This window comes from Acanthisitta chloris, unplaced genomic scaffold, assembly GCF_000695815.1.
Source record: "Acanthisitta chloris isolate BGI_N310 unplaced genomic scaffold, ASM69581v1 scaffold794, whole genome shotgun sequence".
NCBI classification, from domain to species: domain Eukaryota; kingdom Metazoa; phylum Chordata; class Aves; order Passeriformes; family Acanthisittidae; genus Acanthisitta; species Acanthisitta chloris.
This window is the reverse complement of record NW_008669637.1, coordinates 20,079-36,337: the sequence shown is the minus strand read 5'-3', so window position 1 is coordinate 36,337 and position 16,259 is coordinate 20,079. Positions and strand designations below refer to the sequence as shown.

General features: G+C 38.9%; 1 protein-coding gene across 1 annotated transcript in view; it reads right to left on the bottom strand.

The window, feature by feature from the left end:
• MEP1B (meprin A, beta) overlaps positions 1-15,956 on the bottom strand; it is a 23,881-nt gene extending 7,925 nt beyond the window's left edge. Inside the window, 9 exon segments of the mRNA XM_009073366.1 lie at positions 1,000-1,215; positions 1,962-2,114; positions 5,312-5,530; positions 7,082-7,260; positions 11,347-11,464; positions 12,538-12,617; positions 13,622-13,664; positions 13,767-13,817; positions 15,944-15,956. Coding sequence (XP_009071614.1) covers positions 1,000-1,215; positions 1,962-2,114; positions 5,312-5,530; positions 7,082-7,260; positions 11,347-11,464; positions 12,538-12,617; positions 13,622-13,664; positions 13,767-13,817; positions 15,944-15,956 — 1,072 coding nt within the window.
• Between the last annotated feature and the right edge of the window lie 303 nt (positions 15,957-16,259).

Here is a 16,259-nt window from a genome sequence, read left to right as displayed (position 1 = left end):
AATGGGAGATGGGACCAAATATACATGCAAGAGTATTTGGAAGGAAAGAAAAAGTGTGGAGAAATTAATCTTGGCTTCAAAGTAGGATTTGAAAGAGTTTGGAGGGCTCAGACTTATCTGAAATTTACATCTGCCTCAGCAGCCCTGACACTTACATTAAGGATGCCTGATAGAACAGAGGGATGGTGTGGTGAAACCATCACGGTGAAGAAAAGAGTGGGAAAAAACTAAACAAAACCAGGCACCAGCAGCAGCTGAGCCTAAAGTGACAAAAAGAGGCAGAAGAAAGAACTTGATACCTATTTAGTAAAAGAACTTGCTCAGACCCTTATGTAACCGGAAGACTGAACTACATGTAGCTGTAATGGAGAACAACTAATATTTAAATATTTGAGAAAGCAATTTAATAATAAAGTGACTTTGGCAATTCTAGAGTAAAGACCTCTTGTCCATTAGCTGACCACAGTTGCTTGTTCTGTAGGCCACAGGCTCCTAAACCCACAAGAATTAATTTTCTTCAAACTACAACTCAAATCATGATCTGCTGCCCATCTATTTCAGTTAAGTCATTTCAAAACTTGCTTAAAAATAATTTAAATTTTATTTATCTTTTTTAAACTTGTACATTAGGTATTCCAGGGAACTTATGCTTTCCAATTTTTTATCATTACTTTCTTGTTATTTGCAATTTACTCTAATACTCTAACTTCATCTGTTGCTATTGATACCAGCAATTATAGAACAGTTAAAATGATTGCTCATGAAATGTTAGCTATTTTTGATGAGAAAACTATCTTGATAATGCAAGAGTTTGAAATTTGTGGTAATTTATTATATTACAGGAAAATGACTATCTGAGGATCCATCAGGTATCATTTCACCAGCAAGAAATCAATGACACAGTTAGAAAAGAAGCCAAAGGAGATGAATGACTTTGCTACAATATTTTCTGCCAGTATTTGGAAAAACATTGAAATAAAATGCTATTTTATTCCATACCTTTTATCTCTTCAACGAAACTCAAAGTGCCATTTGGATAGGCTGAAGTGTACTCCTTGACCCAGACATAAAGCCGATCACTTTCATGACCACTGTTATATAAATAGAATTGTAAGCACTGAAAGCCCCTTTTGGGATACAGAAGTCGGCTCTCCAGGGCAGCTGTCTGTCCTTCTGCTCCAGTGCTGGTGTCGAAATGCATGAAGTAGCCGGAATCTGCCAAAAATCAATGAGAAATGAATGGTAGAGGAGAGACAAAATGAAATTTTCCTGCATACTGGTTTTCTTAGCACTGTATTGTAATAATGCTCAAAGACATGGTCAGGTCAGGGTTAGGTAGACCCTGTTCAAATCCTTGGACTGAGGACTGTTACCTGTTCACATTCTCCAAAGGCAGAACCATTCTCCTTGCAAGTTTTTTCCTCATTTGGCTGTCTCTAGTAGTTTGCACTCAAAAGCATGGGTTTTCACTCTTTACCCAGCACCAGTAAGTCATCATTGACTTTCTGGATGACTGGTTTAAGCTCCCAAACTCATGAAGCTTTCACTGACAGGTTCAGAAACAGTTAGGTATGTTGTCAATTAATTTTTCATCTCAGCCCTGATATTACACATCATTTTGAAATCCTAATCCTTTTCAAGGTCTTATTGAGCTTTTATTCAGTAAAGCAGCAGTCTTGTACCATAGGTTAGAACACTTTATATGTTCTTGTGTCAGGATGTGACACCAGGACAAGAAAACAAATTAGAAGAGATAAGGATGTTCAATCTTCTCAAATCAGCAGAAAATCGAATGTATCACATGATGTCCCTAAGTATGTAGATAGATTTATGTTGCTTAGTTAAAAAATAAACTGTAGTTTGTCAAAAAAGTAAACAGATAACAAGGTTGAGCTCAAAGTCAACTTGCATGCCCCTGTAGAAGATACTTCCCAAAAAGATAAGAAGTTTTTTTCTCATACCTTTGCATTCTCCCATATTAGTGTGATCTGTATTTGGCCCAGCAGGAACCTGAGACAAACGCTGCCAGTCACTGCTATCATTTGAACTTTGAATCATGCCACATATATTTTCAAGTTCAAAACTGCACGTGTCCATGAAACTTAGGGAGGAGGCTATGACAGATAAAAGGAAAAAAAAAGAAGCATCTGTGAATCTGTATTGCACAACATACATTTTCATTCTGAATGTCCAAAGCCAAGAGCAGAGAAAGACTAAATGCAAACACCAAGTAATCAGTGGCTTCAAATACTAACAACTTTTATACATATAATGTTCAGGAACTCAAAGCATTTGGCAATTAATACTGACATTAATAAGGCATCATCAGGATCACTCTGGGCACTTAGCAAGCACAGGAGGGTATCAGCTAATTGCCATATCACTTTGATAAATAAAAGGAACACTCATAAGAGTCCCAACCCACCAACCTTCACACAGTCAAAAGGTCCTGAGTCTTCCCATACATTCCTCTGCTTTCTTTGGGCCTGCTCACACATGGCCCCAGATTTTGATAAAAGCTCACTCATATGTCAACTGGAGTGCTTATTTTGAAATAACAGAAGAGGAAAAGTTATTTCACTGCAAGAAGCAAACCTTGAGTTTTGAAACGCTAAATTATAAAAAACAAATTGGCAAAGGTACCTTTGTGGCCTGTGTACATCTCATGTCATACAAATATTTTGATGTCTTGCATATAACAAGTGAAAAATTAAATGAAGGAAGACTGTGCAGTTGAATAAGAAAAGGAGAACACCATATGAAATGCTTCTTCTGTCTAAAGCAAATTGCAGATGGGTGAGGAAAGGCAAAGTCCAGGTTTATCCCTGCTCTTAGTTTTGTTTCCCATTGTGCCATGTCAGTTCTGTGTAACATCAAGCAGGATTTGAAAACAACTGAGTTAATAAAATCCTTTTTAAACTATGTATAAAATATTGTGGCTTAATGGTTTAAAGGTTTTGCTGCGCCACAAAAAGACCTTGAGTATCATGAAACTCAGCCTCAGTAGCATGCCAAATGCTCCACTTAAGCTGTAGCTCAGGGAAGCACTTGAGTATGAGCTGCTGCCAAATCAGTGCTACTGCTGGGATATTTTCTGCTGTCCTCATAAAAAGCTAACTACCCTCTAGAGGCTGAAAGGTTATTACAAGTGTGATATGATTTTTTTTTAAGGTACAGTATTGGTATGATGTTATAAAAACCAAGAAAAGGTATTCACAGCAAATGTTATATTGACTGCTGGAAAAAGAAGGTCAGCAAAAATGGAGAATTATTAGATGAAAGAACTCTTTAAAATCAAAATACAAAACAAAATGTGAAATTGATCTGCCCAAATGGGAAGGAAGTAGTCTAATGACCTTAATTAGAAAGTGCCAGCTGGCATGGACTGGTCACCTGAGCAACAGGAAGAGAGAAAAGCAAGACCAAACAGCTCTTGATGTACTTCTTAGGTTCATTCCTAAAACAGAGGAAGAGGGCAATGCTTGAGGCAGGTTTTGAATTCTATCTGCACCAAAAGCCACATACTTTCTTGGTATGTAGTGAAAGACAAGACTTAGAAGAAAATACATGAGGGATAATTGCCAAGTCCTAAAATCCAGTAGCTGAGGAAAACTGCATGGTCGGTTCTGTTAATATCTTAGGAAGGGAAGTAACATGCTAGAAGGGGAAATCTACTGTTGTGATATGACCTGAAAGACAGTACTGAAGTAGAGATTGGAGCAGCACTCTACTATCAGTCAGAATTTCTTGTGTTGTGGGTTGTTTTCTTCAATTTTAGAACCAAGTTTCCCATTATAATGCAATTTCCTGACCCCTCGGGCTTTTAGCAGAAATTCAGCTGAAAGTTTTCCTTAAATCATGTTCAGCAACTGAGGCAATCTTTTGATTGCTCTGGCAGGATATCTGCCACCCAAAATGTGTTTGGCATTGTCAGTCTTCCCTCTAACCTGAAAGGATCACTCCAGCAGCTGCATGGGTGAGGGCTGGGACCTGTGAACTCTAACCTGAAAGGATCACTCCAGCAGCTGTGTGGGTGAGGTCTGGGACACCCATTCTCCCTGGCACAGGGACCACTTAGGCAACTGGTGGGTGATCTGACAACCACTTAGGGCTCTGTGAATATCATGCACGCTATCTGAGGGCAAGGGACAGACTGCAGAGCAGGGCACATCCTGATTGCACTGAAGGGGATGGCAGTTTTGTCACTGATTTCGACATGACTGGGGCTTATTTCACTTGGGGAATGCACGTATGGGTTAAGAATAAAGTTAAAATGTCATGAAGTATTTATGGAGTGTACAAGAATGATGGAAAATATGTAAGACTAATGGAGAGGAAGGAGGACCTCATTGGAAAAAATGTAAGATTAATGGAGAGGAAGGAGGACCCCATGCACTGTTAAAGACATCCTTAGCTGTAAACACTTTTATAACACCTATTTGACTGTGAGCCAAGTGCTAGAAGCTAAGGCTGCAATGTGTGTGTTCAGTTCAGACCTACATGAGCAGAACAATGTTCATCAGAACCGTATGCTAAAAAAAAATGCACCATTTTAATAGAACAGTTTGGTAATTGTTTAAAGTATCAGTATAATGAGGTTGTAAGTGTACTCATGACTTGGGATACTGAGGTAGCGAAGCAAAAGTTTTCATCTGAGTGCAAGGGCACGTTTGATGCAGTCACAATTACAGAATTCCAGTTTGGTAATAGAATTATCTGTGTGTCTCTGTCTCTTACTTTCATTCAACTCTCTTAAATAAATCCAACATGAGCAAAACAACTCTTTTGACAACTTTTGTAAGAGACTGGGTGCGAAACTAAACATAATTTATAAAGCCTGCATTTTTTTCATAACAGTATCTGCAGTCTCTTTGCGTGAACACACACTCTGTCTCATGGATTCCATGAAAGTGGAGTAGGTACAATGGCAACAGCAAAGATACTCATTTCTGCACAGTGTCTGAGCAACAGCTGTGGAATAATACAGGGAAAAATCCAAAAGGCTTTGTGCAGAAGCAGACATTTTAAACAGCCACCCAAGGGATGAACAAAAATCAGCTGCTGAGCAAAGCTGTGTTTTAACTAAAGGTCAGATAAAACTGGACAGAAGACTCTGCTGCTCAGGAGTGTTTCTGCAGGAGGGCTGTTATTTCTAGCTGTACCCTTATTTCTGGCATTTTTAACACCATTCACTTCTCCAAATATGTTAGTATCTCTTCACTTGTGTCCGGATGAGTCCAGCATGTATCTATCACCCTCGATTCTTTCAAATGGCAAAAGCATAAAATATAAAATAGATGGAGAAACTTACAGCAGTTGTACAGCTGGTTCAGTTTCTGGAGATCATAATCACTGAAATCCATTCGCTGTCCTATCACATCCATGAAGTCTGGTATGTTAGTGACGATGGTGGGCTCAGTGCCATTCCTGAATGCAGTTTTGCTGTAGTGCATCACAGAATTATAGTCATAGGGAACATTCAGGAAGTCTGATGTTTTATCATCATATTTATTGAAGTTATGTTCTTTACCTAAATGGTAAAAGTAAAAGGAAAGATTGTTTGTTGCTCAAGAGAATCAAGTTTTGATGTAAAGACTTACAGTGACAGAGAGTCCATCAGATCCCCAAGTATTTTTTTGTAGTCATTTACTTGTACTTACTCTGTAAAATAGTTTTATTTCCAGTCTAGGGTTATTTACTTTCCTCTTTCAGCCTCTGGAACATAACATGATTACTTCTGCTGGATGAAGCAAAGTTTTTGCTACCAGAAAACTTTTTCCTGTGAAACTACTTATAAATTTTGATGGACTTGTGGTACCCAAAAGTGGAGATAGAGTTTCAGGACTCAAATTGCAGCAATTTACAACTGCAAGGCCTCCCTGTTTCTGATCTGTATTCTCTGTTGTTTAATTGCTAGTCATTTTAGGTCACAATAAACAAGTTAGAGTTGTCATCAGATAAGCTTCTAGAATTTAACTTTACAGATGTTTTCTGGAGTATGAGCAAAAAAACCCACTGCTAACTACCCAATGGAGGGTGAAGATTTAAATTAGTCAAAATACTGTAACTATATTCTGGTCAGTGTGAAAAAGCTGCAGCAGTTTCAACTGGCTAACAATAGTGCAGCTTCTCTCTAAAGAGTAAGCAAAATATAATGGAAATCAAATAACAGTGTCTAAGTCATTTTCTGTAATATATACTTGCATATGCTCCTGACTATTGATCACAACTATATAAGAATGCATTAGATTTAATCATCATCTAATTTTTTTCAGTCTTCTGCATGTACCTGTGTTAGGAAAGCATTAAGTCTGTGTATCTAACTCTGTTTTTGAACTGCCTGAAAGTCACAGAGCATGACAACAAGCTAAAGAGGAAGAGTCCTGAGGAACCCTGTGCCAACTCTCACACTTGTGCCAAATATGCCAACACATTCGCAAGTTGTACTGCTAAAGTAATCGCTGGTGCGATGCAGACCCTGAAAGAGATCTCTCCTTCCTGCCCACCCTCTCTGCACGCTGTGCTGTCTCAGCTCTGCTGCCCCCACCAGGTGTAGCAGCTGGTCTGAAAGAGAACGACCTGTTTTTCCCTGATTTTCTAGTCTTTGGTCACACTGGGTTTTTTGAGTGGGATGGCAGCTGGTCTGAAAGAGAACGACCTGTGTTTTCCCTGATTTTCTAGCCTTTGGTCACACTGGGTTTTTCGAGTGGGATAGTTTTTTTAAATTACTTTTGTTTTGTTAAGGGCTGCCAGAGTAACAGTGTTTTGAGAGTATTAATTTAAACAAACTAAATTATTCTCTTCTGCTGCTCTGCTGTGCAACATGTAGCATAACAAGACTCAGATCTCCCGTTAGGGCTTTGGGAACTGCCGTGGCACAAGGAATAACCACAGCAAGAACAAATGAGGATTTCTGTCCCGAATAGATGTCCCTTGATATTTCATGTATTGATATACTGGCTTTGAAAAGTAAGTCCAGGTAAGAAAATTGTGTGAGCACCAAAGGCTGGTTGCATGGGATATTACACAACTAAATCCCCAAACACCAGAGCCTGAAAGGAAAAGCAGAGAAGTGACTGACCAGACTGAATCCGGTCCCAGACGATGGTCACATAGTCATCGCGGTCAGACCTTGACTGCTCATGCCAGAATCCCAGGGCATGCAGAAACTCATGCTGGATTGTTCCAATCCTGTCACAGTTGGGTCCAATGGAGAGCTGCTGCAACCCCATGTTTTGGTTTCCCACTGAGGACCAGCAGCTAGCATTAAAATAAAATGAGAGGGCTCTGTAAGATATGGACCACCCCCATACCATGAGAACTCCAGAGCCAGTCTGTTCAACAGGTATATTTTTAACTTGAGTATTGAAGTCACGTTTTGCTACACAGAGCACTTTTCCATTGATCTGTTCCTTACCATATCCTTTCCTCTCTGTTTTGATGAACAGGCAGTTCCCCAGACTTGGCTCTGCTGTTTTTAATGCGTTTTATTTAGCAGAAAACTGTTGAACTATTTGTAACAGAGGAAAACTGATGAGGATTCTGTTGGTACTCTGAAACATCAAAGGCTATGGGCACAAGATTTAGAGCAGTTCAGTTACTGCATATTAACAATTTTCAGCTAGACCACAGTATGCACCTGTAAGTGCCCTTTTTGCCTCTCTCTATCAGAAGGGGAACCAGGTTCATGTATATTCTTGCTCTGCCACTGCAGCTGCTTCTCCCTACTGTTTTGGCCTTTTGCTTTGTGCAGGGCTGTGGCTGCCAGGCAGGGTGCACTTCTGTGAGTCCATGTTTCCCTTCTGACAGGTTGCTGGATTTGACAGTGCTTTTCAGAAGCTCTTTCCTTTCTAGCTCTAGCTGCTGTGCTAGAGCACTTGCTGTTTACACACTCATAAGGAAAAGCAAAACCACAGCTGTGCTGGAAGTTTCTATTAAAGGATAAAAAAATTCATTGAGTTATCTGCACACGCCAATAAAATGGCACCCCATGCCAGCACAGAGAGCTACATTTAAATTGATATTTTATGCAGCAAATAAATCAATACTTACCCAATGAAGTACATAAAATTAATCGGGCACAAAATATGCCATAGGATTTGCAGTCCCATCACCCCACAAATATAAAAATACAAGCACACCATGCACTTTCAGTCCTTGTAACTTATTAGTGCAACATATTCCCCAGTATTCCTTTTTCCACAGAGTAACACAGGCCTTGGCTATTGATTACTCTTTAAAATCACAACAGGAGACCTGGGAAGGAGCACATGTAGCATCCATAAGGATTTCCCTTGAACAAGCCCTCATATTGATTATGCAGCTTTCTCTTGCTTTGTGCAGAAGTCTAAGTCCCTCACAGGTCTGGTTCACCTCATATCAATGCTACCTCTGGCTTCACAGCTGCTGCACAGTGCACAGCAGGCTACAGGCACACCCAGGACACTCGGCAAATCTATCGTCCATACAACAGGGCATGCAGCTTCCCCTTGCCTTCAGACTGCCAAATGCCTACAGCACCATCGTTCAAGAGCTGCAGGAGTAATCACATGGTCTCTGCATCACCCTGCGCTGAGAATAAAGCTTTGGTGAGTGGGGCAGGGCACTCCAGAGGAATGGGCACCTGGAACCCTATATTAGCAGTGTCTTCAGGAGGAGAGAAAGTCTGTCAGAGTCCCAACTTCCCCAGGTATGTGAGAGCTGTATTGCCTCTGACTTAATGATTTCTACATTGCTATGAGAGACTAGAGGAACAGGGAAGTACCTTCTCTATCTAATCCCACTATCCCTCTTTTTGGAAGTTGGGCTGTAAGGAGATACATGCTATCAGTAGAGATGATGCCACTTGTTTCAGGCACATTTTCCTATTAATGTCCTGCTACTAATTTTCTTTCCATAGTATCATGGATCATCAGCATCAGCTCACAGACACTTTGACTTTCTAGCACTAAGCTGGTTAGGTGGGAATCTGTATCAATCCACTTCTGCATGGATTCCCTTTGCCATGTGCCACAGTGGAAAAAGCTCAAGTGGCCTTCCAGGGGTGTTACATGAAAACCTGATTATCCATGTGAAAATACTAGGGATGACATTGATCTTCCCTGGTCTGCTAACCATTTGACTTTTTTTTTTGAATGAATCCTGCTCTTCATGAGAAGTTAAGGAGAGATGGCACATCCATTGCAAATTTCCAGACGGTTCTGTGAACTTTGCAGGCATTTGCCACATGTGATGCTCCTGCATTTCTGTAATTCACAAGCATCCCTCATGTATTTTGCTCAGCACATAGGCTGGAATCAAGAAAAGGTCTTCAACAAGATTTTCAGTCTATCCCCTGCTGCAGATGCATAGACCTGGGTAGAGGGTGAGGTTAAGGGCTGTGTGCTAGAAAAGCTTACACATACCTCTGCTCACTTAGTGTTGTAACTATATACGTGTTAACATAGTACAGGTCGTAGCCAAGGCATGGTGAATGGTAGATGAAGAATGTGTACAGGGAGAGGGCTCTCTGCACAGGGTGTTGATACACTGTGTACATACATCAGAGACTACAGACCTAGTTTTACACAGGGAGGTCAACACAACAAAATGGCAGCTGGCTTCTTTTGTGGCTGACTTCATTTGAATTCAAAAGGGTAATCCAGACTTTACGGCCTACTACAAATCCTTTTGACACAAAGTTCTCCCACTTTCCTCTGGTTTATAGACTCAAGCCAAGATCGGAAAGGCAAAGATCATTTATCAACCTTTTCTTGGTGTGGTAAAACTTCATGTTGGCAGGAACTTTGTGTGCCTGTCTGCATTGTACCCTCTGGACTGAGGTCTTTAGTGAGCAGTTAGAAGGGTCCTAGATGATTAAAAAACCCATTAGGAACAGCAGAGAGGAAATGGGTTGGTATACCCATCTTACAACTTGTTCCATTATATCAGAAGGGAGGAATGGAGTGAAATGAAAGGCAGTTAGTTCATGCAGGGTCAGCCCTGATTTCTTAATACACTTTATACACTGCAACTGGATGGCCATTTTCAGGACACTGCAACATTTAGCTCCAATCTCTTAATAAGTGCTGCTGCAGATGTGTCAGCTGAGGTGATAGAAACATTTCAGGGCAAGAAACACACCAGGCAGTGAGGGCAAGATATGTTATCCAACTAGAATGACTTGTCTTCTTCATCACCATGACTCATCTATTTTTAATAGACATATAAATGAAGCATTGCACAGAGGCCTCCCACTTGCCATAGGCTCAATATTGTTGGTTCTTTTTCAGGTACAATTATTAGCAAATTCAATGCATACTTTATGGGATGAAGGACTAAAAAATTCAACTACATGAGTTTTCCATTTAGCTCAAAAATCCAGAGTCATTAGAACAGGAAAATGCCTTGCTCCCTGAGTTTCTACTTATACATCTCTTAGAGCTCAGTTTCAGTGTTATGTGTACAGCATGAATAGTAGAAAATATAAAGAGCCAGAGACCAAAGAAATTTTGAAGCAATTATCTGCTACAAATATCTCAGAACAAGCCAAAGGGAAAGGGAAACATTTTTATTATCAGAAAATCTTTTCCCATTTATGAATGCATTCTCACATCAGGAAATTATTTTCTGAAAGTAAATTTCCTCACCAGGCTATGAAGCTCTCCCTGTTCTGCTTTTCTAAAAGAGAAATGGTTCAGCATAGAGTGGAGAATAAATTTGTTGTTGTTGCAGTATTTTGGCAGCCACTGTTCTAGGGAAGAAGGTGGGGCAATTTTGTTTTCTTTACTGGAAAAATTAAGGTGATAACTATTCATCAAAAGAGGTAAATAAAGTGAAATATCAGTAAAATATCTCAGTGCAGTACAGCATTTAAAAATGTTGCTCTTTTATCTGAATGCTGATGTGACATTGTAAAAATGCACTTCCATTTTTAAATTCAAACAAATTCATTGCCCCACAGTTCGAACTATCATATATATTTATGCTGTTTGGTTGGGTTTTTTTCCTGAAAATTAAGGTATACTAAGAATGACCATTTGAAAGTGATACTCCATATATCCAAAGATCAGACAAGAACATAATTGGCTTGTTTCTGCTATCTTTTACCATGTCCAGGAAATTAGCTCTTAAAAGACTTGATTTCCTCTTGTATTTAAAATAAGTATCAGTGAGAAATTGTTTGTCACTATCAAGGTAATACCTGTTTTGGAAGCTACTACAATTTCCAGTTTAAAAAAGACTGAGAAAATGGAGACAAAAAAATGCAAAATGATAATCAGATATATGAGTTTTAGAGTAAATACTGGCCATGAAAATAGTCTGAAAGCAAACAGAATTAAAGTTATTTTGAATTGCTCCTCTTACCCATCTCCCTTGAACACAGATATGTAATTCTTCTCCCCATTCCAAGGTTTGAAGTCAATACAGGTTTTCAGTCGATACTGTTCAAAGGCCTTGAGGATGACTCCCTTAGCATTAATTTCTGCAAAGCAAACAGTGTTCCTGTCAATACTGAGCCAATAGATTTGTACTATTATCTATATGGAGCAAGTCCTAAGGGTGGGTCTTGCTCCAGCAGTCTTTGAGCAAAATAAAAAGGCTTTTTCTTGGATTAAGACCTGAGTAGGGACCTAGAAAATATAAATTAGGCTGTTGTGACACTGTATCTTACTCTTGTTTTGCACTCATGTGATTTTTCTTTGGTATTTATGTACAAAATATGACATGATGAGTATATAAAATATGATAGTGTGTGGGTCTTAATTTTGTAAATTCTTTCATTTACTGTTTGGGATTGATGTAAGCAAGTATTAAAAAAGGAAATGAAGACATCAGATTTTTCCTAGTTCAGAATGCAGGCTACAGATCTTTCACAGAATTTCTCCAGGTCTTGAATTGCTCACATTATATCTGAGTTTTCTCCTCTAAGTAACTTGTATAATTTCAACGCAATTTAGATCTGAATTTAAACTGGGAGTGGGTGATGTTTTTTTCCTGTGATGTAGCAGAAAGGTGAACCCCATGTTGTGTAATCTCCCCACGTGGTATCAGTAAGAACTCCAGCTCCCTATCTCACCACTCACCTCTGCCATACAAAGACACAGCCAGGTGGATTGAAAGGCATGGAGTCAAATTAGGTCCACATTAGGGGACTCAACAATGTGCCATTGCAAACTGTCTGTCAGAATGGCATTTTGCTGTCAGTGCTTTAGAGGATGTAAATGGCCTGGTAAGCTTCCTGGCTTCAAAAATATCTTCAAGTGCCCTCTTTTTATTTCTGCTTAGTAGAGTTTCATGTCACAGACACAAGCTTTCAAAACAAAATCAATCTGCTGGGCCATAGCAATGGCAGGATAAGAGTAATTCAAGAAAGGAGGTGAGAGCCAGCACCAATACCAAGATTATATACCCTGTTTGTGCACACCCAATCCCTTCAGAGCTGTAGGAAATGGCCTGCTCTAGACTTAAAATAGGAAAGAATACCACAGGTATCAATCTGTGTTTAACATTTCAATCAACACACTGCACAGACATTGCCAAGGGCAAATACTTTACCCAGGGTGTCCTCAAGGACATAGGGGATAACATGGGGCCACCGATATTTGTCACCAATGATGGAGTTTCGTTCCTGCATCAGAGAAAGAAAATACGTATGCAAACCTCAGTAGAAATTGATTTAGCATCAGGGACTTGGAGTGCTAAAGCAAACCTACAAGTTCAAGTAAGACATAAAGGAAAACAACAAGCTCAAAAACCTTGAAGGATTACTCAGTGTTCTAAGGTTTGGGTTTGAAATCCCTTCACTCCCTTCTACCGGTGTCTCCAATTTCTGCAGTATTTTTTCCATAGAAATTACTTGAACTTTTGATGCACGTGCAGAGGAGCTTTAGCCCCTATTGGAAGCATTAAGATCTAAAGTCCTGATAACTGTACAGAGATTAATAATTTTTAAATTTTTCAGAATGCAAGGGTGTGCTCCTGTGCCAATAACGAGAGCTGTCCTTGCTTCCATTGATGTGCTCAGGCCAAAACATCTCCCAAAAGGGAGAGTAAAATACTTGACTTTCACAGTACAAGACACTTTTGGGATTTTCTACTGGGAATTTTTGAGATGTAAATACAATTATTTTTTCTTTTCATTGGTCAGAAAATAATGCTGGACAGATGTTTAAAATGTGGTATTACAGATCTAACTTTTCCATTGGTTTTAGTGAATCTACTTATGTGATGAAGGTTTTGCAGCACTTCTCAGTAAATTTAATTTTCTCAGAATAAATATTGTACAGATAAATGAAGGATTTTTTTTATATGAACCTGTCTGGATGATGATCAGTGCTGCTGAATCTCTTAAAAGCTCAAATATATAAAAACATAGTAAAGGAAACAAGAAGCTAATAATATTGATCTAATGGCTGAACAGATTTCATTCTGGATAATGTTTCTGCAAATGCTCCTGACTCCTTCATTGTCTATGGCATTTTGTAGAATTCCATCCCCAGACATCTTTAGTTTATTGTTACATAAACAGCATTTATTGTTAGTAGGAACAGGATGCATCTATCATTTTCAAGCCAGCAATACTTTATATTGTGTGACTCAATGACACATTTCTGGTTTTATTTTTATATTTGAACTCACCCCATGAAGTTTGATGTCTCCCTCGAAAAGGTCTAGTCCTAAAGCTAAAAGGAAGGGGAGATTAACATTCGGTTATTGTATTGATCTGTAACTACTCTAATGAAAATTGCAAAAAAAATTAAAAGAGAAATTTAATTTCAAAAAACCTTCATTGATGTCAAAGATGTCTTGGTCAATTCCTCCATCTACATCTATTTCTGAAAAATAAAAAAAAACAAGTGAGGTAGGACATTAGCCCTTGCTGTTATCTTTATGAAGTGTGAAAATTAATGCAATAACAATAACAGTAATTATAAATCTGTGCCGGTCCTAGTGATGTTTAGGAGCAGCTGGTTTTGTTGACTGCCTCCCTTGCATACAAATAGATCTCTAAACAAAACTCACCAGTTGTCTCTGATGCAGGAGCTGGCTGGGGAGGGGGAAGAAAAAAAGATATTATTAGAAAGGCACATAATGAAATGCAGCTCTCATTACTCTCTCAACAGTATCAGAGATGTGATTTAAGCTCAACTGACAGCACTTAGCACATGGCTTTGTATTGGATTGACCGGATTGCCTCCTCATTTGACTGGAAATCTTTATTTGCTCATGTGTCAGCTTTGTGCCCTCCCCATCTCAGGCTGCCCAACAACTAAGAACACCCAGTACTGCTTCTGTGAAGTCTTCACAATTCTTTTTGTCACACAACTCAGGTAGTGCTGAATGGTGCTTCACAAATGGGGGAAAAAAGAGCCTATTATTTGTATGAAATCAAGCAGTGCTACTAGTCAGCAACTGTGCAGGACCTATAGGAGTTTTGCTTAACTTTCCATGATAAAGCTGAAGAAGAGGGAATAGAATGAGTGGTCTGGCATCACACAGCAAGGCTTTGAAGGACTGGGTACACAGAGCAGGTCACTTCAGCCCCAGTTCAGTGCCTTATCTCGACTCCATTTACCTAAGCAATAACATTTCAAAAACTCTTTCTGCAAATGCAAAACCCACAAACCATAATGAAATATAATGGCATATAATGAGATATACATAGCACACTTTTCCTTGCCATAACATGCCTACAGAATATAATCTTTATTCTTTTATTGGACTGGACACTTCATTTTGAACTTGGCTTGGACATACTTGGCAAAACACTGCACAACTATTTCTCACACAGTGAGTAAAATCATGAACAGCCTTTCTAGGCAATCACTCTTGGGTGTCTTGTATTTGTGTGTTTGAAAAGAAGTTCACAAATTGAAGGTAAAAAACATCTTTATATTCTAAGCTCTTACAAAATAGGTTACAGATACAGCAAGTGGTAAGATATAACGGCAATTCTGCAAACCAGGGTAGTATTATTACTTTTATTTTTACTATGGTTTCTCCCCCGAGTGTTTTTCTTTCTCCATATAAATAATTTATCTTTCATACATGCAGTTTTGCATGCTAGACTTCTTTTTCCAGTGTGATAAGCACCTGCAACTGCCATTAGAAGCAATGAACAATACAAGATGAGACTGCTGAAAAACAGCAAAAATCAAGTCCATGCAGTCCCCAAGAATATTAATTGTGGCAATTTCTACCGTCTGTATGATGTATAAGATAACAATATGTACAGAATATTCAAGAGAGATTCAAACACACATATTCTTCTAGGCCCGGCTTTCAACATGTAATGATAGGAACAATTTTGAGGGAAAAAATTGTGGGCTGTAAAACTGATCACACTCATATAAAATTTTAACCAAATACAGGAAAAGAAACCCCTACTTTCCATGAAATTTCAAGGTTCAGAAAGAATGATTTGAAATTGTCAGGATGCATTATTTTAGATTTGCAATGAAAGATGAATTTTTAATCTGAAATAACTGTCTTTTAAAACCTTCAGCAAATGGCAGAAAAAAACACTGTAAATACAAAGACCTGAAATCTCATTTTATGATTTTGATTCACCTGAACTAAAATTGACTCAAACTGTTACCTCACAGTTTTTGTCAGATTTTGAAAATTTATTCTATTTAATGCTATTTTTAAATGTACACACACACATTTCTGAGCATTTTTGATGTTACTCTCTAACTTTGCAGATGGACAGCATGGTTTATGTGAATTAAAACACAGAAAGGGTGGTCAAACCATGGCTTGTGAGCACATTTAGCTGGCAAATAATTCAAGTGCATCTTGGACACATGGGAAACATCTCACCTGTTGTAGTCGTGTTAAAACTAGGTAAGTAGACTCACTCAGTAATCAGTGGAGAAACAAATGGGTAATTCTTCTGTCCCTAAAATATCTATGGCACCACCATGATGCCCTGGCATCTCCATAAGATGATCCACCTTACCTAGCTTTGACATCTATTCAAGGATGTGATAAATTATCCAGTGAAAATTTCCCTGTCTCACCATAAATTTCGGACAGAGTATACTCAACCAGTTTGGATGAGTCACCCTAACTTATCAGTGTTTTCTCCAGATTATATAACTTTAGTACTGGCATCCAGAAACATGAAATAAGCTCTTCCTGGCCATAGGACATGTGGAAATGAAATAATTAGCCCTGGTGATCTGAGGCCCCTCTCTCGCACAAGACCTGGCTTTTAGGAATCAGTTTGCTGTGAGGTAACTTGTAGATGTTAGTAGCAGCCTGCATCACCTACT